This window comes from Lipotes vexillifer, unplaced genomic scaffold (genome assembly GCF_000442215.2).
Source record: "Lipotes vexillifer unplaced genomic scaffold, Lipotes_vexillifer_v1.1 scaffold387, whole genome shotgun sequence".
NCBI classification, from domain to species: Eukaryota; Metazoa; Chordata; class Mammalia; order Artiodactyla; family Lipotidae; genus Lipotes; species Lipotes vexillifer.
Window position 1 is genome coordinate 4,574,775 of NW_006795399.1, and position 22,067 is coordinate 4,596,841.

At 40.3% G+C, this 22,067-nt stretch overlaps 1 protein-coding gene across 1 annotated transcript in view; it reads right to left on the bottom strand.

The window, feature by feature from the left end:
- Nucleotides 1–11,976, bottom strand: part of NCKAP1L (NCK associated protein 1 like) — a 42,679-nt gene extending 30,703 nt beyond the window's left edge. The window contains exons 1-9 of the mRNA XM_007467778.1: nt 11,875–11,976; nt 10,690–10,800; nt 9,869–9,961; nt 5,436–5,492; nt 4,574–4,716; nt 3,664–3,754; nt 3,436–3,573; nt 2,588–2,636; nt 2,336–2,492 (exon numbers count right to left, since the gene is read on the bottom strand). Coding sequence (XP_007467840.1) covers nt 2,336–2,492; nt 2,588–2,636; nt 3,436–3,573; nt 3,664–3,754; nt 4,574–4,716; nt 5,436–5,492; nt 9,869–9,961; nt 10,690–10,800; nt 11,875–11,976 — 941 coding nt within the window. The remainder of the gene's footprint in view (nt 1–2,335; nt 2,493–2,587; nt 2,637–3,435; nt 3,574–3,663; nt 3,755–4,573; nt 4,717–5,435; nt 5,493–9,868; nt 9,962–10,689; nt 10,801–11,874) is intronic.
- Nucleotides 11,977–22,067: the final 10,091 nt, after the last annotated feature.

Sequence of the window (22,067 nt, forward strand, 5' to 3'; positions counted from 1 at the left end):
AAAAAAAAGAGTTATTTACTAAATTCCTTATCTCCCATTTGGTCCTAAACCCACTGCAGTCCAGGTTTTGACCTCAGCACTCAACTGAAGTTATCCACAAGAAGGGGACTAAGACCATCTTTACAGCCAAATTCAACGAACATTTTTCTGTCCTCATTTTATTTGACCTCCCAACAGCGTCTAACATATTTATAGATAACTGGTCCTTTCTTCTTAGCATGTCTTCTTCCCTTGCCTCTGTTATTCTTCTTCTCAGCACCTCTCACTGATTTCTCTGCCTCTGCTGGCCCTTAAATTTCAATGTTCTCAGAGGTTCTATCCCAGTCTCTTCCCACTCCACACATTCGCCGTGAGTAATCTCACCTACTCCCACAAGCTTTGATTACCGTTTTGCCAAGCTTTATCTGAATCCAGATCTTGCCCCTAAGTTCCACAATCACAGGTAAGAGTCTACATCTAACTTCACTGTGCTACAAATACTTCAAATTCAAACAGCTTAAAACTGAATTCACAACCTTTCCCCCACAAACCAGCTTTTATCATATGTTCTTTATCTTAAGGAATACCAAGTATCCAATCCAGAAACCTTGACTTCACCCTCAATTCCTCCTAATTTACTTAATTAATCCCTGCTTGTAGTTTTTTTCCACCTAACATCTTTTCTTCCCTGCAGCCAGAGTGACTTTTTCTAAAATGCAAATATCATTGTGTTACTCCCCTGTTTAAAAATCACTCAATGGGGACCTCCCTGGTGGCACAGTGGTTAAGAATCCGCCTGCCAATGCAGGGGACATGGATTCAAGACCTGGTCCAGGTCCAAGATCCCACATGCCGCGGAGCACCTAAGCCCGAGCGCCACAACTACTGAGCCTGCACTCTAGAGCCCACGAGCCACAACTACTGAGCCCGCACGCCACAACTACTGTAGCCTGCGTGCCTAGAGCCCGTGCTCCGCAACAAGAGAAGCCACCGCAGTGAGAAGCCCGCGCACCGCAACGAAGAGTAGCCCCCGCTCGCTGCAACTAGAGAAAAGCCTGCGCACAGCAACGAAGACCCAACGCAGTCAAAAATAAAAAAATTTATAAAAAAAGAAAAGAAAAATCACTCAGTGGCTCCCTATCCCTTTTTTTAAAAAAATAAATTTATTTATTTATTTTTGGCTGCATTTGGTCTTCATTGCTGCGCACGAGTTTTCTCTAGTTGCGGCGAGCAGGGGCTACCCTTCGTTGTGGTGCGCGGGCTTCTCACTGCGGTGGCTTCTCTTGTTGCGGAGCACAGGCTCTAGGCACGCGGGGTCAGTAGTTGTGGCGCACGGGCTCTACAGCACAGGTTCAGTAGTTGCTCCGCAGCATGTGGGATCTTCCCAGACCAGGGACCAAACCCGTGTCCCCTGCACTGACAGGCAGATTCTTAACTGCTGCGCCACCAGGGAAGTCCTCCCTAGCCTTTTTAGAACAGGCTCAAACCCCATGACAGGACATCCAAGGCCCCAGCTTACCTCTCCAAAGCTGTCTCTTGACAACATCTTCATTTTTGTAACCTGGGCTATATGAATTTCTTAGAACTTGCCATGCTCCCTTTTGCCTCGAAATCTTGATAGTTTCTCTGCCTAAAGTATCTTTCTCTGCCTTAAGCAATTTCCCTGCCTTTCCATCCCCACCCCCACCACTCCAGCGCACACACACACACACACACACACACACACGCTTCCCCTTTTTAATTCTTCAGGTCTGTCTCCAGGTTTTCCTGGATCCTCCAGGGCCAGTTTAAGTATCCTTCTAAAGCACTTTAGGTTTATACATCATAATCCCTTATTATATCACAACAGTTTATCTATTTTTCACTAATTTGCAAGCTCTTTGAGAGCAGAGATTCTGTCTTTTTTATTTAATAAGCACATATATTGCACTTACAAAGTACCAGGCACTTTTCTACATGCTTTATAAATAGTTACTCTTTCATTCCTCATAACAACCCTATGAGGTAGGTCATAGGGAAGTACCATTATTATTTATAGACAAATTGAGGCATGGCATAGAGAAGCTAAGTAACTTGCCCAAGATTACATAGCCAGTAAGTGGTAGAGCTGGAATTCAAACCCTGGTAATCTGGTTTCAGAATCCATTATCTTAACCTCTATGCTATCTTATTAACTAATGTATCAAGTGAAGTACCTAGTAAATAGAATGTATTCAATAAATATTTCTTCAATAATTAGAATTATTCCTTAACACCTGTACTTGGGACACTTATGGAGACTAGAAAAGGATGTCAGGAGGGGCTAAAAATCCCTGTCAGGAGGGGCTAAAAGATTAGCTGGGACCTCATATCTCACCCTTTCAAACCGCTAAACAGATCCTCGGTGACCTTGTGCACTTGTAGCACATCCTCCCGTATGAGGGTGATGTACAGGGAACCCTGCAGACACAGCTTCCACAGCTTCTGGCACTGGCTATTGGAGTTGAGGCACCCGTGACAAAGAAGAAACCCAACTGTGGGTGGGTAAAACAGTGCAGAGGTAGACTTTTAGAATTTGATCTCCATATAACATGCTATGTCTGTTCCCACCTCATCCCACAAAACTTACTGACAATCCAGCGCTCCATCACTTCCACAGACAGGTACTCACAGGCCATCTATGAGAAGAGAGGCAGAGATGGTCTAGCAGTTATTTAACTTGGTCTACGCTAAAGACTAAGGCAGTCAAGACAAGGGCAGTCAAGCTAGAATTTGAGTATCAAAACCAACTTTTATTTTACCAGACTGGATAAGGGTACTTTGATAAGCCAATATCTGGGAAGCCTGCCAATAATGGAGGTGAGGCACTAGAAGTGGAGTGAGGAAACAATAATATAGTTGAGAAAAGAAAAAGGAACTTGGACAAACAAATGGTTTGACATAACTTCTCTTCAACAATTCAGGAGAGTAATACTCAAAATCTCATGATTTCCGTCTCCCTTGGATTCTTTTACCATGTAAAGTATACGTCACTTGTTTGGTGCTTCTCATACTCTTGCACCGTCTGTTGTATTTTTATGAATACATGGCATATCTTCCTACTAGATTATAAATTCTTTGAAGTAAGGACCTTGGGCCGATAGTGGTTGAATAAAAACATTTGTTAATTAATTAACATCTATGCTCAAGTTCCTGCTGGGCTGAATAGGTGCCTAATGACTCAGTTTCATCCATTCATTCATTCTATGAACATTTATTAAATTCCTTCTGTGGGCAGGCACACACTAATCCTGGTTCAAAGAAAATCTCCAACCCAACTATGATTTTTTTAGCCACAAGAGGTGATCAACTCAGAGGCATATCCTAGAAGAGGGCTAAAGCACTCTTAGGGCTGATATTTCCTGAAAAGAAGCACCCTCAAAAGAGATGGCCTTGGAAAGAGAATGCTTCCACTGACAAGAGGAAAAGGGAACTCACTGTGTCTGAATTAGCAGGGTTAATCATGGCTGCAGGGGTGCTGATGATACTTAGAAGCTGGGCACTACGCCACTGCTCAGCCCCCTGGTTCCTTCGGACAAACAGAAAGTGCAAAGAAAGCAGGGCTCCACTCACAGCCTGTGGAGAAAAACAAATGAATCTCCAATGTCAATGATGGGGACAACATACTTCTGCCTGAGGAATTCTCCACTCTCTCAAGAAACCTGCCTTTGTGTGAGGCCCAAACTCCTCTGTCAGCTTCTTCAGAGGGTGGTCATACTCCAAGACCATCTGACCCAGACGGGCAAAACTGGGATCACTGAAAGCATAGGAAAAAGGAGTTACAGCCCTCCCTTAAACATGACGTAAACTCTCATGTTTGCATATAGGATAACGATGGTACATAGTCTGGTATTCTCCACCACCTCCAAAGATACTAAACTGTGAATTACATATACAGATAACCCACTCCAGGCCCAGGTAAGATAGAATCACATGATTTGGGGCTGGTCCATGAAAGTTTCTTCATTATAAGCGCCTGAAATAAGGTTGGACACATGATAGGTATTCTATAAATTCATATTGATTAGTCACAAATCAAGTAATATGGCTGGACCCAAATCTGTATACAACCCAAAAGAACATATATACATTCAAAGCGAATGATAAGTCATGTGCCTAGGTATTCATGTAGGCACATGGGAATACACATCATACACAGAACAATGTTCCACGGCCCACTCTGATCCCTCTGGTCTTTAGTTTTTTCAGCCCTTAAATACTTTTATTTGCAGTAATGGAAAGGCAAAGAATTGCAGATAATCCAAAATCCATTTATATTTGGCTCCAAATGTATTTTCAAACATTACTTACCTCTAATGGCTTTAACTTTACTAATATTATTCCTACCAATATTAAAAAGAATTTTCTTTGCCTTTTGCAATAACCTCAAAAGCAGAGTGGCAGCCAGCCCAGGATTAAAAACTCATTAGAGACAATGCAATTGCTTTATTTTGCCTGGGTTATCATATAGACTATAGATTCTCACATGAGAAAGCATGCCATCTATTTCTCTTGTATCCACTTTTACCTCATAGCACTATGTATGAGATTCTTCATCTTGTATATCTCAACTCACCTATGTCCATGCAGCATCTCATGGGCACAGTTGTACACGCCAATGAGTACCCGTCGATCCTCAATCCGTGACAGAAGTAAAATTACTGAGGTATAGGTCACTATCAAGTCCAGGTAACTCCGAGTGAAGTCAAAGTTGAGATTCTACAAGGAAAATACACAGGAACCCAAAAACAGCAAGGCCTATTAACCACTATTTCCCCAACCATTCCAGACAGTGCTAAACAGACTCTGGAAAGATCTATTTAGAAGGAGAAACTGACAAGACTGCAAGTTCAGAAGGAGAATATTTTAACAAAATTCAGGAGCTAAAAGTGAGCTCAAGATATAAGGAGGCCAGGAAATAAGGTGGCATTTAGAGGTTGGAGGAGGTAGAATAAGAAGATTTTTATGTGAATCTGGATTAAATAAATCACATTGCTGATCTGCTTAACATGCAAATACACTTTTTTTTTTTTTGTGGTAAGCGGGCCTCTCACTGTTGTGGCCTCTCCCGTTGCGGAGCACAGGCTCCAGACACACAGGCTCAGCAGCCACGGCTCATGGGCCCAGCCGCTCCGTGGCATGTGGGATCTTCCCAGACTGGGGCACGAACCCGCGTCCCCTGCACCAGCAGACGGACTCTCAACCACTGTGCCACCAGGGAAGCCCGTAAATACACTTTAACTTCAACATTTTTACAAAAGAATTATAGTCCTGGAATTAATAGCCATTCATTCATTATACAGTATATATTATATTATATATATTATATTATAGTCCTGGGGAAACAGCCATTCCTCCAGTCCCATCTCACCCCACACTGTCCCAACAGAGACAATTTCCGTGGCTCTAGGATAGAAGAGAATTGCCAAGAATCTTACAATATCAAAATGGCACTGGCAGGCATCAATCGTGTTGAGAAGTTCATATACATGATCCTGGGGGTAGAATCGGAGATCAGAATGAATAAAGAATAAAGAGAAGATGACATGTACTACCAGAATTTGAGGGGAAGGTTCTCTCCCTTGGAGGTCCTAGAGAGCCCCTGAATAACATAAGAGAGGGTTGCTGAGTAGAGGGAGTTCCTCCTCCGTAAGCTGTCCGTGGGCCCCTATCAGGCTACCCTACTGGATGCCCATGTCTCCACAGGCACAAGTCACTACTACATTATGCACACTTTCCCTGATCTTATCATCCCAGTGCCCCCTTCCTCCACAAAAAAAGGTTATAAGATGCAGACCATCTGATAGGCTGTTTCTAAAATACCAAAACTCAGACCCATTTTTATTGATGAATCCCAAAATCAGTCTGTTCTTTGATTCTGTCTCTTATTCTCAGAAGTTAATCATTAACAAATGGGAAAACTACCCAACTTTCTACATGTTTCTGTTTACTGATCACCTACTATGTACTAAGTACTTACTAGGTAAGTTGCATATACTTCATTTAACCTCATTTCAGTGTGACAGGGATTCTTTTTCTTTGCATACATAATTTTACCTAAATAAATATGCAGTTTTACTATGGATACTTCCCTCCCCGCAACATCAGCACCCACCCTCCATCTTGCCCAACCCTCAGGTAAACCACTTTAACAACCTGGTATGTCCTTTCTTAATTTTCATCCTATTTATATAATTCTATCAGATAGGGAGAAAAAGAGAGAGAGGGGTCTTTTTGAAAATCATTTGTGTTAAAAATTTGAGATAATATTACACTGTTCTTATCATTTTACTTTTCTTATTCAACCTTACCTGCTAAAAGTCCTCAAGTCATCTGGTAGAGCACTAATGTACCTCTTATTAATGGCTGCATAATAGCCCATGGTATGGCCAATTCATTCTGCCTTTTTCCCACTGATGAGTGTTTGCTTTGTTCCAATTCCTGGCCCTATCCACTGCACATTGGTACTTTCATTTCTACAAAAGTGGAACTGCTAGATCAAAGGGTATATATATTTTTATTTTTAAAATACGTTGCCAAAAGATTTGAACAGTCTCTTTACAATTAAAAATATAAAAATGACAAACAAGCACATGAAAAGACGCCTAATAATATTAGTCATCAGGGAAATGCAAATTAAAATCACAAGAAGATATCACTACACACACCCATCAGAATGACTAAAATTCGGGAGTTCCCTGGTGGTCCAGAGGTTAGGACTTGGCACTTTCACTTCAGTGGCCCAGGTTCAATCCCTGTTCAGGGAACTAAGATCCCGAAAACTGTTTGGCACGGCCAAAGAACAACAAAAAAAGAATGACTAAAAGCAAGTGTTGATGAGAATGTGGAGCAACTGGAACACTAACATATTGCTGATGGGAAGGGAAAGTGGAACCATGACTTTGGAAAAAATGTTTGGCAGTTTCTTATAAAATTAAACATATACATACCATATGATTTAGCAATTCAACTTCTAGATTATTTACCCAAGTGAAATGGAAAATGATTTGTACTCAAATGTTTATGGCAACTGGTGCATAATGGCCAAAAACTAGACACAACCCAAAAGTCCATCAACAGGTAAGTGGATAAACAGATTGTATCCATACAATGAAATAGTGCTCAGCAAAAATAGGAAATAAATCATGAAACATAAACAAATCTTAAAAACATGCTGAGTGAAGGAAGCCAGACACAAAAGAAAACATGCTATATAGATTCTAATTATATATATGAACCCCTGAAAAAGAAAAACCTAATCTGGAAAGCAGACCAGTGGTTGCCTGGGGCCAGGAGTCAGGGAGGTAGGGATGGACTGAGGAAAATACGGTGCAGGGAAGCTTTGGGTTGATGGTAATTTTCTGTACTTTGTGGCGGTTGTTACACAGGTATATACATTTGCAAACTTATTAAATGTATGGGAAAAAATGTTTCCAAGTTACCTTCCCCAAAAGGCTGTATCTAAAGTAACATATGGGGAAACTGAGGCTAAGAGCAGTTAAGAAACTCCCCAAAGATCACAAAACTAGTAAGGCAAAGTATCAGAATTAGAACCCGAAGGCCATGATCTTCTGTCTATACTACATGACCTCAAGACCTCTGTCTAGGTCTATGCTGCCTCCTTTGCTGGGAGGGCCTGTCTACAACTCCTTCCTGCAACCCAATTCCCAAGGGATATAAGATATAACTGAAGTTTGCTTTCAGCCTCTCATACAACCAGTGTCACTATACTGTAAAGAGAGAATCAGAAGGGAATGGATTTAACATCTGTTTGGCCTATTACTTTATTATATGCTAAACACTGTACTAGATGTTTTCAATGTGTTATCTCATTTAATTCTCACAAATACCCCATGTAGTAAATCTCATTTCCCCTTTTATAGATAAAGAAACTGGGAGTCAAACAGTTTCTTGTCTAAAGCCATACAGTTTGTAAGTGATAAGGCTGAGATTTAAAACGAGGTCTGTCTGATTCAGAGCCTACCTACTTTACAATGCACAATACCTCCGTGTCTCTATTTCCCTTCCTGCCCTGAATGATGCATACTAGATTCCTTGCGCTCAGAACTGCAGCAACCAGAGGTATCCTAAAATCTCCTTTGGACAAATTTTCTAGTAATAGACTTTTTATATGCTTCCAGCATTCTTCTACTACCTCCACCAGTGCCTACCTTCTTCCTAACCACTACTGTCAATTCCAAATGAATTAACCTCTGACCTGACCCTCCCTCAGACCTTACGGTCTTCCATGTCCCAACTTCTCTCTTCATTGCATGATCTAATGAACAGCCTGGATTAGCTCCCTAGAGAAAACACAGGAAACCCAAAGCAGGGTCCCATACTCTTGTACCACCTGAAGAAATACTATAATACCATCACAAACTTAAATGGCTCAGATGACTAAAATTTGTGTTATTTCTTGAATACATAAATAATAGGTGTTCATTGCAGAAAAATTAGAAAATACAAACATAATTTCAATTAATTTTTAAAGCCACTCATAATCTCACTATGTAAAGAAGTTCCAGCCTTATTTATATGCATATTTATCTATGTAAATATACATTTCAGGGACCTCTCCTGTCATAAGCTATACTGTAATTTGCTTTTATACTAAAGAACATGTGAAGAACATTTTTCCATGCCGATTAATATAAATATGTGTTATCCTTAACAGCTGTATAATATTCATTTATAGACATATACTCTGAACTTTTAACTAAGCCTCTATGTTTTGAATATATCAATTATCAAGTTGTCACTATCATAAATAATGCAACAGAGTATATTCTTGTACATATACCTTTGCACTTCTGATTGTTTCCTTAAGACAAATTTCTAGAATTAGAATTGTTACTTTTAAAAGTATATATTTTTAAGACTTTTGAAACACTATATCGATCTGCCCTTCAGAAACATTGTACTAAATAATTTTTCACAGTTTATGTTTACAAAAATAGTATATGCTCATTGTTTAAAGCTCAATTTATCATCCATGTATTATGCTACCAAACACTGTTAACAATTAGACAAATCCAAACTGAGGGAAATTCTGAAAAATAACTAGTCTGGATGCTTCAAAAAGGTCAGTGTCATGAAAGACAAAATAAGGCTGAGAACTATTCTAGATTAAAGGCTAAAGAGACATGACAACTAAGAGACATGACATCATAAATTCAATGTATGATCCTTGAGACAACTAGAGGAATATGAATATGGGCTATATATTAACTATAACATTGTAGCAATTTTACATTTCCTGAGTACGATAATTGTATTAAGGTTAGGTAAGAAAATATTCTTGCTCTTAGCAGATGTATGCTAAAGTGTTCAGGGAGGGAAATGTCATGATGCCTGCAACTAACTCAAATGGTTCAAGAAAAAAAAAAAGGTAAGCAAACATGGTAAAATACTAAAAATCAGGAGATCCAGGGGGAGAGTAGAAGAATATTCATTGTACCATTCTTGAAATTTTTCAGTAGATTTGTAATAAACTATTGGGTAAGAATACTTAAAATTTTAACTCAAATAATATAAAAATGTATAGTGTAATAAGTTAAAGCCAATCATAATAACCCACCCCCAAAGGCAGGTATTTTTAACAGTTTAATGTGAAATATTCCAAATCTTTCATTATATATATATATATATATATATATATATATATATACTAACACTATGTGTATATAAGTTTATGTATCTTTTAAAACAAAAATAAAATTGTATCATATACTATTCTGCAACTCACTTTCATTTAACAATACAACTTAGATATCCCTCCATATATCAATACATCTTATTTTTTCAAGAAACAGGAATAAGGAACATAAAAGAACATCCAAACATTGGGGACCTGGGCTAGAGAGCTCACCCGAAATTCCATAACGTCCACAAATGACTGGTAGTAGTTGGTGAGGAATCTAATTATCTCAGATTTTTCCCGATGTACTGGTCCTAAATGTTGCTGAGAGAAACAAAACAAAAAACACAAATTAAGAGGACAATTGATCAAAGTAACCCAAGAAGAACAGGGGTTGTACCTAAAACATTCTTAAAGAGGGTTAAAATACACTGACAGAGGAAGTTGGAAAGTCTTCGAACTCTGAAGGTTTTTAAACAGAGAATATTCTCTATCTAGGCAGGATGTTTGCATGCAATCCTGACTGGATATAGAGTGTGAAATGAGAGGAAATTTCAAGGTCTCTTTCAGCTAAAGAGGTTTATTATTCACATCCAAGTCAAAAGAAGCTGAATGAGAAGATGCTATAGGTAAGATGGTAAGAAATCTAGGGCTAACATTTAATAAGGGAGAAGTAAGGGATATGACACTAGATGCATAACTCTAAGACAATAACCGACAAAACACTGAGGGGGAAATAGGAACAACAATAAAATATATGCAATTGCTTCATCGATAGAGCCGTCTTTCTTGGTAAGAACAAAGTGTTCCTGTGAATCTTACAATGGAGAAAGGGGCAATGCTTTGCTCCAGTTTACCCTAGGAGAATCCCATCTTATCTCAGAATTCTTAAGACTACAACAACCTGAAGCCCTGTGGTTGAGCTTAGGAAAACTAAAAGAAGGCTACACCAACCCCTGCCAAGTTCAAAGAGAGGCAGTCAAAAGACAGTTTGAACCATCCAAGCACAGAGTTATTTCAGAGAAAGGAGAGAAGAGGGACAGCATTCTCACCGTGCTGTTTCGGACATCTATGTTGGGAAATTTCTTGTTGATGTACTTGAGAGATGATTCCATGGACTTTTCCAGTAAGAAAGGGGGCTTGGATTTGGGGTCTGAACAAGTCTGCACAAATAAATAACACTATATTTCAACGCTTTCTCCCGCTCCTTGGAAACACCTCTTCCTGCATCATGCATTCTCACACAATCTCTCTTAGGGAAAGGGAATCTGGGAATTAATTATAAAAGCATAAGAGTAGGTCAGGAACAAGTTCCAGGACATTAAGCCAACTATCAGAAGAGCTAAATAACCTCAGCATTTCGTCTTGCTGGGTAAAGCTTAACATCTGCTTGCACAGCACAAAGAGGAAGCTCTCTCCTCACCCCTCAGCTGAAGCCGGAAGGAGTGAGAAAAGCAGCTGCTCAGGAGTTAGACTCTGTGGGAGAATCAGTGTCACAATTATGCCCATTATATAAGCATCTTATCCCAAAGGGCATTTATAGGGAGACAGAGAAACGATGTCCCCAGTGATTTGTTTTATTATGAAATGCACCAGAGTCCCCTCCCCCAAGTCCCCTATTTTCTCTTCCAGAAATTCCCCACTCCCCCCCCCATCTTTATCTCTTAACTTCACTAGGCCCAGCCCCTAGCCCACCTCTTGCCACCAGCTTCTCCCAATTCCAAAGTTCCTATCCTAAACACACATATATATAACCACAGCAAGAACTGTCTCAGAGTCTAAGTCCCTCAGAAGGTACCTACTCTTTTTTTAATCCAAATAGCATATCTATTTTTTCCTTTTAGGGAAAGTACTCGCACGAAAAAGTTTTTGCCAGAGACCCAACTTTGGCTGTCTTCAGAGTGTGGGGGACCAGCACTAAATAATAAGACCCAGAATTCTAGACCCAGATTTTTATCCAGGAGACCCGGAACACAGTTATTTCCCATCCCACCTCTAACCCCAGCAGGAAGCAGACACCCTCGTTGGGGGTGAGAATCATACCAAGAAAGGCGGAAGCCCTGAAAAAAAGCCTCCGCTTCTGCCTCCCAGCACTGGCTGTCCCACATAATCTGAGTGACTGAAGGCCAGTTAAACGAGTGAGAAAGAGGAGCAAGCCTAACGGCTGGACCTGCCTCAGGGTTCCCTGCCTTATGACTGCTGGAATAGTTAGTACTAGTCCCCTTGCCTATGCTTACCTTCTTGATGTTATACATTCGGATGAGAACCCCCTGACCTCGGTCATTCAGGATAGTGAGCTTCTCTGCTAATTTATGCTGGTAGGCAGAAGTCAAAGACATGATGGCCACGGAGAGAGAGGAGCATCCAGACAGCAATGTCTGATCTCCCCAAACACTTTCAGCTTGGGTGGTGACACCCTCTGGGCGGAGGCACCCAGCCTGGTTGGTGCACTGGTCTTCCCGTTGCCTCTACAATTGGCTCATGGCTGAAAGCAGTCATTACACCTCACAGGCCTCCGAATCTTCTGTGCTTCCTCTTGCACACTCAGCAGGGGAGACTTCCTCTTTCTAGCTGTGCAGAATTTTTGGTAAGTCTGTAAAATGTGTGGAAGTGGGGGAGAGGGGCAGGCTTTCAAGGCTCTTCACAGTCTGCCACCAACCTTTTTGGCCTTACCCTTCCACTAGCGCCCTATATAAAGCTCCACACCAGACAAAAAGTATCAACCACCCCAGGCCCATCCACCTTTATACTTTCCCTCTTTTATATCCCCATCAAGAATGCCTATGTTATTCTCTCCTGAACCTTAAGCCTATTCACATTTTAGGGCCTAGATTAAATTCCAACTCCTCCAAACTACCCCATTCATTGTCAAACATTATATAACACTGTATTCCTTGTTATATTTTTAAGTATATGTCTTATCTCCCCAACTACATCATAAGCTCCTTAATGACAGGAATTGTATCTAACACTTCTTTATATCCCTCTAGCACAATGATTCTCAAAGTGTGGTCACATTAGCATCACCTGGAAACTTATCAGACATGCAAATTCTCAGGTCCCACTCCAAACCTACTGAATCCAAAACTCTGGGGTAGTATCCAGCACTCTGTTTTAACAAGCCCTCCAGGTTAAATTCAGTGCTCTCCCAGGTTTGAGAACCACCACTTAAGTACAGTGATTCTTAAAGGTGCTTAAGAAACTGAGATCAATCCCTGTCTCCTGAGATTCAGGATTGGCAGGTCTGCAGTGGGGTCTAGAAGTGTGCATTAACAAGTACTCTAGGAGGTTTTGGTGCAAATGTTCCGTTGGACACATATTGAGAAACAATGATCTAGAATACCACCTCTTAAGACACAATAGCCACTCAATAAATATGCTGATTTATTTGTTGAATTATTAAGACTAAACTGGGAAATAGGCCCCATAAAGAAGAACCAAATTAACTGAGATTAACAAGGGGAAATTAATGACAGACTTTAAATCTTAGAAGACTAGATAAATTTTAGCACTATAATATTTTTGTCATTCCAAGTTAGGCCTTAACTCCCTAACTCAAGAAAATCAGCTCCCTTTCAAGTTTCTTTCAAGGCAAAAAGCAGAAAGCCCTCAGAAAATTCTAAATCAAACAGAATTGTCTTCATATCTACCTCCTTTCTAACACCTTTTCAAATAAACAAGAAGATGGAATAAAATTTCAAATATCTCTAAGGTAGACTTTGCATTTTCGGAAAACAGAACCTGCGTTCCAGCTTATTTACTGCAATTGAGTCCCTAGAAGGCTATGGGCCTAGCATAAGGTGATAGTGGCCCCAAATATTTGAATTACCTGCTGTTACCAATGAAACTCAGGTTCTACTAAAGAGATCCATGAGGTTTCTATTGGTCTTTCACCTTGATGGAGGACAATAAAGGGCAGGCAGTAAGACACCAATATCTACGGAGCTGACCAGCAGTATAGCAGCAGCCTCCTTATGGGTTAGTATAGTTCCTATTGGATCTTTCTCACTTGCATTTCTTATCCTCATCCAAAAAATTTTGTTAAAGACACTCCATGCTAAGCCAATCTTATGCTCTGCTGTCCCCTATTATGTACTCACCAGCTTAGTGGGGACCATGTTCTCAGTGTCCTATGTTCATTTTTCATTTCTGCCTTTCTCATTTATGTATGCTTTCCCTCTTGCTGACCCAAATCCCAATCTTCTGGATCTAGCACAAACAATCCCAAGTCCAGCCCTTGCTGAACTCCTACAGCACTTGGTCTATAGCACATATTTTACACCTAAATTAGTTTTCACCTTTAATTGCCCATTTCATATTATACTGCCACCTCAGCTGAACTGTAAGATTGCTAGAGCCTAGAAACACTTATTTGCCCATACTTGGCATATGGGAAAAGCCTACATTCTGGAATCAGACAGAATTCTGGGTTCAATAGTTGAGTACAGTGGACTGAGCCTTATGACTTAGAGGCTAGGATCCCAGGTTCTAGAGCCAGATAGCTTGAGTTCACATCCCAACTCTATCACTTAGCAGCTTTGATCCAGTGTCTCTGTCTGTAAAATTGAGATGATATTAATAGTTCCTACCTCTTGGGAGTACTGTGTGTGTTAAGTAAGTTACTGCATGTAAAGTGATGACCTGGTTATTTACTATGTACCAGGTACTTTAAGCGCTTGACATGTATTACATCAAAGAATAGTAATAATGATACTCAAACACTTGCTAGCTTTTTTTTTTTTTTTTTTCCAGAGAAAGCAACTGACAGTATTTATTGCCACTGATAAAATACAAACTGTCAAGCAGAAATGACAATTCTGGAAAACTTGTATCCACTACTATGAGCCTGACAGATTCCCGATACTTAAAGTCGTTCCTGGGGCTTCCCTGGTGGCAGTGGTTAAGAATCCGCCTGCCAGTGCAGGGGACACGGGTTTGTGCCCCGGTCCGGGAGGATCCCACGTGCCGCGGAGTGGCTAGGCCCGTGAGCCACAACTACTGAGCCTGCGCGTCTGGAGCCTGTGCTCCACCACGGGAGAGGCCATGACAGTGAGAGGCCTGCGCCCCGCGATGAAGAGTGGCCCCCGCTCGCCGCAACTGGAGAAAGCCCACGCACAGAAGCGAAGACCCAACACAGCCAAAAATAAATAAATAAATAAATTTATTTATTTAAAAAAAAAGTCATTCCTGATGAAATCAACACTTACTATCTTTGTAACTTTAAGCTATCTACCACCACTGAGCTGGTTTCCTAATCTATACAATGGCAGTAATCCCTCATACAACTGTGCAAGTTATTATATGACATGGTATATGTAAATATTTGGCTCAAGACCTGGATTGGGAGTGCTAAATATAAATTTTTGATTTTTTTTAGCATGTAGTGAGCTTATGTTGCTTTCTGTGGAATTCTATTTGGCACCCCATAAAGAAAAAGGCCAGGTTTAAAGATGAGACTAATCATGCCAACAGGTAATCTCTAGAGAAACTTCACTGGAAACATTATGTGGCAGGTCCTGCTGGAAACTGGAGGAACCCTTCTAAGGGGAGTTTAATTACCCCAGAGCAGGATCTAGTAAACCTGTCTACAAATCAGAATACCCTGTGGAACTCTTTTAAAGCCACAGTTAGCCAGACCCCATTCGTGAAGATTCTAATACAACAGTTCTGGAGTGGGGCCAAAGGCTCTGTCACTTTAAAACTACTCAGTGATTCTCATGCACAACCAGGCTTGAGAACCACTTCTCAAGACCGAACTATGACATCAAAAACTTCCAAACCTCTGAGAAACCACAGAACATATGATGGGAGAAGAGGAATTGAGTAGAAAGTTGCTTCACATCACTTGACTGAAAGGTACTGTGCTTTCCCTCCCGTCACACTTCAGCTGTTTGCCTTGTTTTGCCTTACAGAAGGATTGTTCTCCTGTTCAAGTGACCCTGCCTTTCGGATTCTTGAAAGTCACTGCTTCAAGAATAAGTTCAGTCTAAAAAGCCTTCAGACTAGGTTTAAGTGTCAAGCTAGCATCAAGGTTGGAATACTCTTGCCAAGTCTAACAAATGGCATTAAACCGAACGGCCTCCATTATAGTGTTGGCCTCTCTACATGGGATATTCAGCTAGCAATAATTAGGTGAACGGTCCCAGGGCACCAATTCTTGAGGCCTATGCCTGAAGCACTCTTTGTTTATTAAGACCAGCCTTTCAGTCCAATCAGACTTCAAATTTTTCTAGGCTGCTGGCTAAAAATAAGGGTTTGAGGTTATCTAAAGACTACACTTAGGTATTAAAGCTCTTTTTCCATTATCTTTAAGAATCTTCATTATAAAACAACTATACCCCAATAATAATTTTAAAAAAAAAGAAGAAGAATCTAAAGATAGCTATGCAATGTTGGATTATACTGCGTCTTTATATTCAGGGAGCCAATTCACTTCAGAGTAAGTGTTCACGGCTCTAACATAACCATTAATATGCATTGTAAGCTTTAAAAAAACACCTTGGCTTGTGTTCCTGAAAGGTACCTGAGTTTAAATCCCTAGACTTAATCACCTAAATGCCCTCAGGAAAATCTGACATTTAACAGTCTAGCTCTGTGCCCTTTGTCTGTGCCCTAGGCATGATGTAAAGTAGAATTGAAATGGGCTATTCTAGGCACTTTTCTATCCCTACTGCTTATGGCAGTCTGCCTTGATCTTTTTCCCCCTTATCAGACTGTGCTGTCTCTGCTTTGCAGAAATCTCAACTGTAGCTGTTGCCTGGAAACTTGGGAGTCCTTGAAGTGAATGTCTGCGATGCTAAAGACAGCTAGCCATAAGGGAGTGTAGGCCTCCTATTGGTAGTAAAATGAGGCAGATTTGAGACTGTGTATTCTTAGTTCATTTCTAGGTGTCTTCATGTGTTAATATCTACAACTTGAGAGATTTCGGATGGGCATTCTCAGATAATTATAAAGTAGCCTGAACTTGAGTATGGTAATGTTCATTCTTCTAAATCCCTCTCCCCAAAAGCGTCTATGCTGACCTATCTGACAAGTAGCATCCTTGTCTGGAAAAGAGCTTAATTTAGACAGGTTTGGCAGAGAGATGGAAGGGGGCAGCGCTGAACAGTGAAAGAACCGGCTGCCCCAGCCCCTGCTTTCTCCAGCACTCAAGCTTATGGTGTTAAACTACACCTTACCCCAGTACTGTGAGTTTTCCAAGGAATCCTACCTGTTTATTTAACATGCTAATGAAGGGCAAAAAAAACTATCTAAAACAAGCAATATGATATGTACAAATACTAATTTTTGGCCTTCCAAGGCAGATAAGCAGTGAATTTGTCCTATTATCCTACTATCTAACTGGCTAGGCTATTGTTTAGTTATCCAAAACTTTCATAGGTAAAACTTGAGACACCCATATCTTTCACACTACTCTTTCTCTGAGAACAGAAAATAGACCTATGTCAAATTACTTGATCCTAAATGTCAGTATTTTCTTTGCCAACTCATGGCTCCTGCTATTTAGGGCTCATGGAGCTAGAAGTCTTGGAAATATGTCCTTATGACCCAAACCACAGGATGTCAGCCAGCAGGTTACAGTACCACCTGGCATCATGTAGAAAGGTGAGTTTTCCTGATAACTCTTAAGTCACTGGAGGGAGAAAACTAAGCTCAGAATATAAAAGGTTAAAGACCCTTTAAAAAAAAAAGAACAGGGGGCTTCCCTGGTGGCGCAGTGGTTAAGAATCCACCTGCCAATGCAGTGGACACGGGTTTGAGCCCTGGTCCGGGAAGATCCCACATGCCACGGAGCAACTAAGCCCGCGAGCCACAACTACTGAGCCCACATGCCACAACTAATGAAGCCCATACGCCTAGAGCCCGTGCTCCGCAACAAGAGAAGCCACCACAATGAGAAGCCCGCACACCACAATGAAGAGAAGCCCCTGCTCGCAGCAACCAGAGAAAGCCTGCACGCAGCAATGAAGACCCAGCGCAGCCAAAAATAAATAAATAAATAAATAAAAGAACAGGACTTCCCTGGTGGTGCAGTGGTTAAGAATCCACCTGCCAATGCAGGGGACACAGGTTTGAGCCCTGGTCCGGGAAGATCCCACGTGCCGCAGAGAAACTAGGCCCATGTGCTATAACTACTGAACCTGCACTCTAGAGCCCACAAGCCACAACTACTGAGCCTGCGTGTCACAACTACTGAAGCCCACATGCCTAGAGCCCGTGCTCTACAGCAAGAGAAGCCACCGCAATGAGAAGCCTATGCACCACAATGAAGAGTAGGCCCCGCTCGCTGCAACTAGAGAAAGTCCGGGCACAGCAACGAAGACCCAAGGCAGCCAAAAATCAATAAAGAAAGAAAGAAATTAAAAAAAAAAAACAAACAACAACTTCTGAGTATACATAGCACCTGCAAGTTCTTAATGTTGGAACACGGTATGTCTTCAGCATTTCCAGAAAGGAATGGAGGGTAGAATACAGGCAAAACCTAATAGCCATTTAACAAGAATTTCTTCCTTTTAGAAAAATCCAAAGAAAACTAAAAAAGATGGCTAACTGCAAATATAATGCTTGCCATGTGGTCCCAATCAAAAGGCTCAAAGAACATGAGGCTAACTGTGTCAATAGAACTGCTATAGATGACGGCAAGTTTTTCATTTGGGGGACAGATAAGTGGAGTCGCGTTCTATTGCCCCCCCCCACCCTCCATATCTCATAGCTATGGACACCTTAGCCAAATGAGGAATGAAAAACAAAAAGAAGTTTCCACTCTGCTTCTATAACTTCTGGTCTGCTTTATTTCAGAGCCATTTAATCTTCCAAAGGTTACTTCTCCAAGTTTGGAACCAAGTGAAAAATTTTCTGACGCCGCCAATCAGATTCCTGACCCTGATGTCTGGAATGTAGGTAAGCAAGGGTGAGACAGTGAACACAGTCCTAAGTGAAGGCTTGGACCCTAAGTCCTCTATAGCTAATAAGTACAGAAGCCCTGCAGTAATTAGTCTTAATACTACTCCCACAAAATCCTTCACCAAAGCAATCAAGAGTAAATCTCAGAATTTAATCTCTCTCTGGAGAGGCAACCCAGTAAAAAGGAGTCTAATTAAATCTAAATTCACTTATAACAGTTAAAAGATTCTTATCTTACCAATACCCAGTCACTTTCCATAGAAGTAATTTTTTACTTGTAATCTGAAAGGTTAGGATCTATCCTATCTCAAGTGATATCCTTTCTCTAAGATGCAGCATGTTATATTGGAGAATTCACTAGCTTTTCAGTCAGATCTAGGTTCAACTATCTGCTCTGGCCTCAAGGAAAGTTACTTCTCAAACACATCTTCCTCATCCATAAAAGGAATAATATCTACCTCATAAGGTAGATTAATATTAAATAAAGATGTATGTATGTGTTAGAGCAATGCAAGCCCCTTTAACAGATAAAGTCCAAACTGTGTTAAATGTCATGATTTAACACAACAGAAGTTCCCTTGTATACAATCCAGTGCAAGTATTTGGTAGGAGTGGTGATTCAAGAACAGAGGCTCTTTGACTTTTGACTGTCACCTCCCACACCTGGCTTCCCAAGCTGCCACAAAAAGAGAATGGACAAAGTACAGCTACCTCATAACCACCTCAGCCCAGAAGAGAATATTTCTACTCACATCCCATTGGCAAAAACTAGTAACAAGACCATACCTATGTCAGGGAGGCAGAAATGTAGGCCCAGGCAGAGCAGTCACTTCCCAGCAACAGCTATGGAAGGGAGACTCAAATCTCCTGCCAGCTAGCCTTCTCTGCAATAATGTAAAAATGCTTAGTACTTGTGTTACTTCATCCTGATTTCTTTCTTTCTAGATAACACACATCATTCTCCTTCATTTGTCCTTAAGACATTTGCTCCAAAAATGCTGGTTTGTGAAAGGTAAGATAAATCATCCTATAGAAGTTATTGGAATAGAGAGTGGAATACCTTTAATACCTTAGGAGAATGGCCACTAGATCATAGGCATGGCAGATGCCTAAGCTTCAATTACAAATTTTAAAAGAGCTGTATTCATGGGTTCTGAGTATTTCCATTCCTTTCCTAAGGCTCCACTTAGGACTTTAATCCATCAAGGACTTGATTACACAAGGTTCTCAATTCTGTGTAAGATTTTCAAGGAAAAAAAACCCCAATTCCTAAAGCTACAAAGGAGAAAGAGCTAGTATACTATACATGAGCAGGATCCCCAACCACACAAACTTCAAGGGCACAGCCAAGAGCTAGAGGAGCCCTCAGTGGAGCTACCCACTGGATACACAGTGGGGAGGGAAGGTGCAAAGGAACTATATAAAACAGATGCTAGCACAAAACCAGTAACTCCTACCCTGACATGTAGTAGCATCAACTATTTTTGTTAAAGTAACTCTAATCTCCTAGAACTGGTTATCTAGACTAATTCTCTAGTTCTGATTTCCAGCTAACTTTCCTCCTTTGGTCATCTTCTACAGCGATTCAAGAGACATAAAAAAAGAGACTATGGATGATAAACATCCTAACAACCATAAGTCCTGGAGAAAAGGTAGAATAACTTTTATAACATCACAGTTTTAATATATATTAACATAGTTTTAACTAATATCACTAACATCGTATTCTAAATCTTCAAAGATTCTTAGACAAGCTTTTCTTCTTTAAAAATAAACACTTTCAAAAAAAAAAATAAATAAACGTTTTCTATTCAAAGTCCTCTTCCTCTCACAATAGAATGCAGGGAAAGTCCTGATGGCTTTAAATCAGACTGGAGAAAGAGCTGTCTAGAACTCTATTTGAAATGCTATTAACGCACATCAAGCTTAGGTCTTCCATAAAAACGCTTGCAATTAAAATGGCACTGCCTCAATGTTCTCTTTCTATCCTTAGGTCAGAAGAACTGATGGGGAAGTTGTAGGTTAAAGAGCCAGTAGATGGAAGATTTATTAAGTCTTTTTTTAAAACTTTGGGGAAATCTTTACTGTCAAGTTTTAGGTAACAACTATTGTCACTGTTGGCATCTTAACATGTTTTTATTTATTTAAATGAAGAGTATTTTTCCTATGACAAGCTTCCTTTGGTTTTTTATTCTTCCTTGTTGTCATATCCTCATTTTTCAACCAAAGGGCTGGAGGGCTGGTTTGCCTATTTCTCTTTGTAGGGGAAATACAGTCACCATGTGGTCTATACTGCTATTCCTTAGTTAGGTTCTTTATCCCCCAACCTTTTTCTCCTACCTCCAAGTCATTTACTATATGACCATCATATCAACCTTCTTCAATCAATTCTCCATACGAATCTTCCATGCTTAAAGGATATAGTTTTTATGACAAGCTGAGTTTGAAACATGGCTCCAAATCTACCTTCCTAACTCTGCAGAAGCCAGTTTACACCCATGTTAAATATGTTTTATTCTTTTTCACTCGGTTTGTTTCAAAATGTCACCCCTTGCCCTTCAACTATTCAAATCCCTGTTCTAGCTTTTTTTAAGTCCAATTCTTAATCCTTACCTCATTTAAACCTTCCCTGTCTCCGACCTCAACCAAACCACAAACCTTCGTGAAGGAAGGCAGAATCACATACTGCTTTATATTTGCTACCTCATTAGCCTTGTGCTGTGCATCTAGGAGATATTCAAATACTTGGTGCTTAAACTGAACCAAGACCCAATTTAAAACAGGCCAAAATTAGTTCCTCTTAACCTGTAATTTTTATTGCAGCTAGCTAATCCTTTTAAAATAATGAGTTTGGGGTTTTGCTAGTTTACTGCCTAGTCCAGGTATATTTAGACTTAAAGAAGTTTTAGTCAAATGGATATTTTATGCCCTTAGGAGTCCTATCCCTACCTAAGTATTTTCTAGATCCTTTTCAAATGATCTTTTTTTTTTCTTCCGCTAAAATAGAAGGGAGAACACTAGACACTTTTAGCATCTAGTACATTCCAGTATATTTGGTACAAAGTGGAGGGGGTTGGGGCTACTGACTTTCTCACTTAGCTTTACAGAATATAAACAAGATTTCCTTTTATCTCTTGACTAAGACCTTACACATATTTTGAATTTTTTAAATTATACTTTGGTATATTAACACCAGACTATATGAAAACAAAAGGTTGTTTCCCAGGAAAAATGGCCCTGAAAGATAAAACTGTCTTCCTTTATCATATTTTAGCTATATGGCATCTTCCCCTAAAAGAGCATGCAGTCTTAACTGGGGGACCATATAATTTTTCCTCCAAACCAGGATACTCTTGAGCTTGAAAGGGGGAACAATAATCATCCTGGCATAACAGCCAGACAAACCGAGTCAACTACCCTAATAAGTCATCACTTATTAGGCCGTTGTATCATTCAAAACATGGGTGCCAGATTTACTCAAATCTTGCTTTAAGAGGTTTTGAGTCCCTTGGATAAAAGCACAATA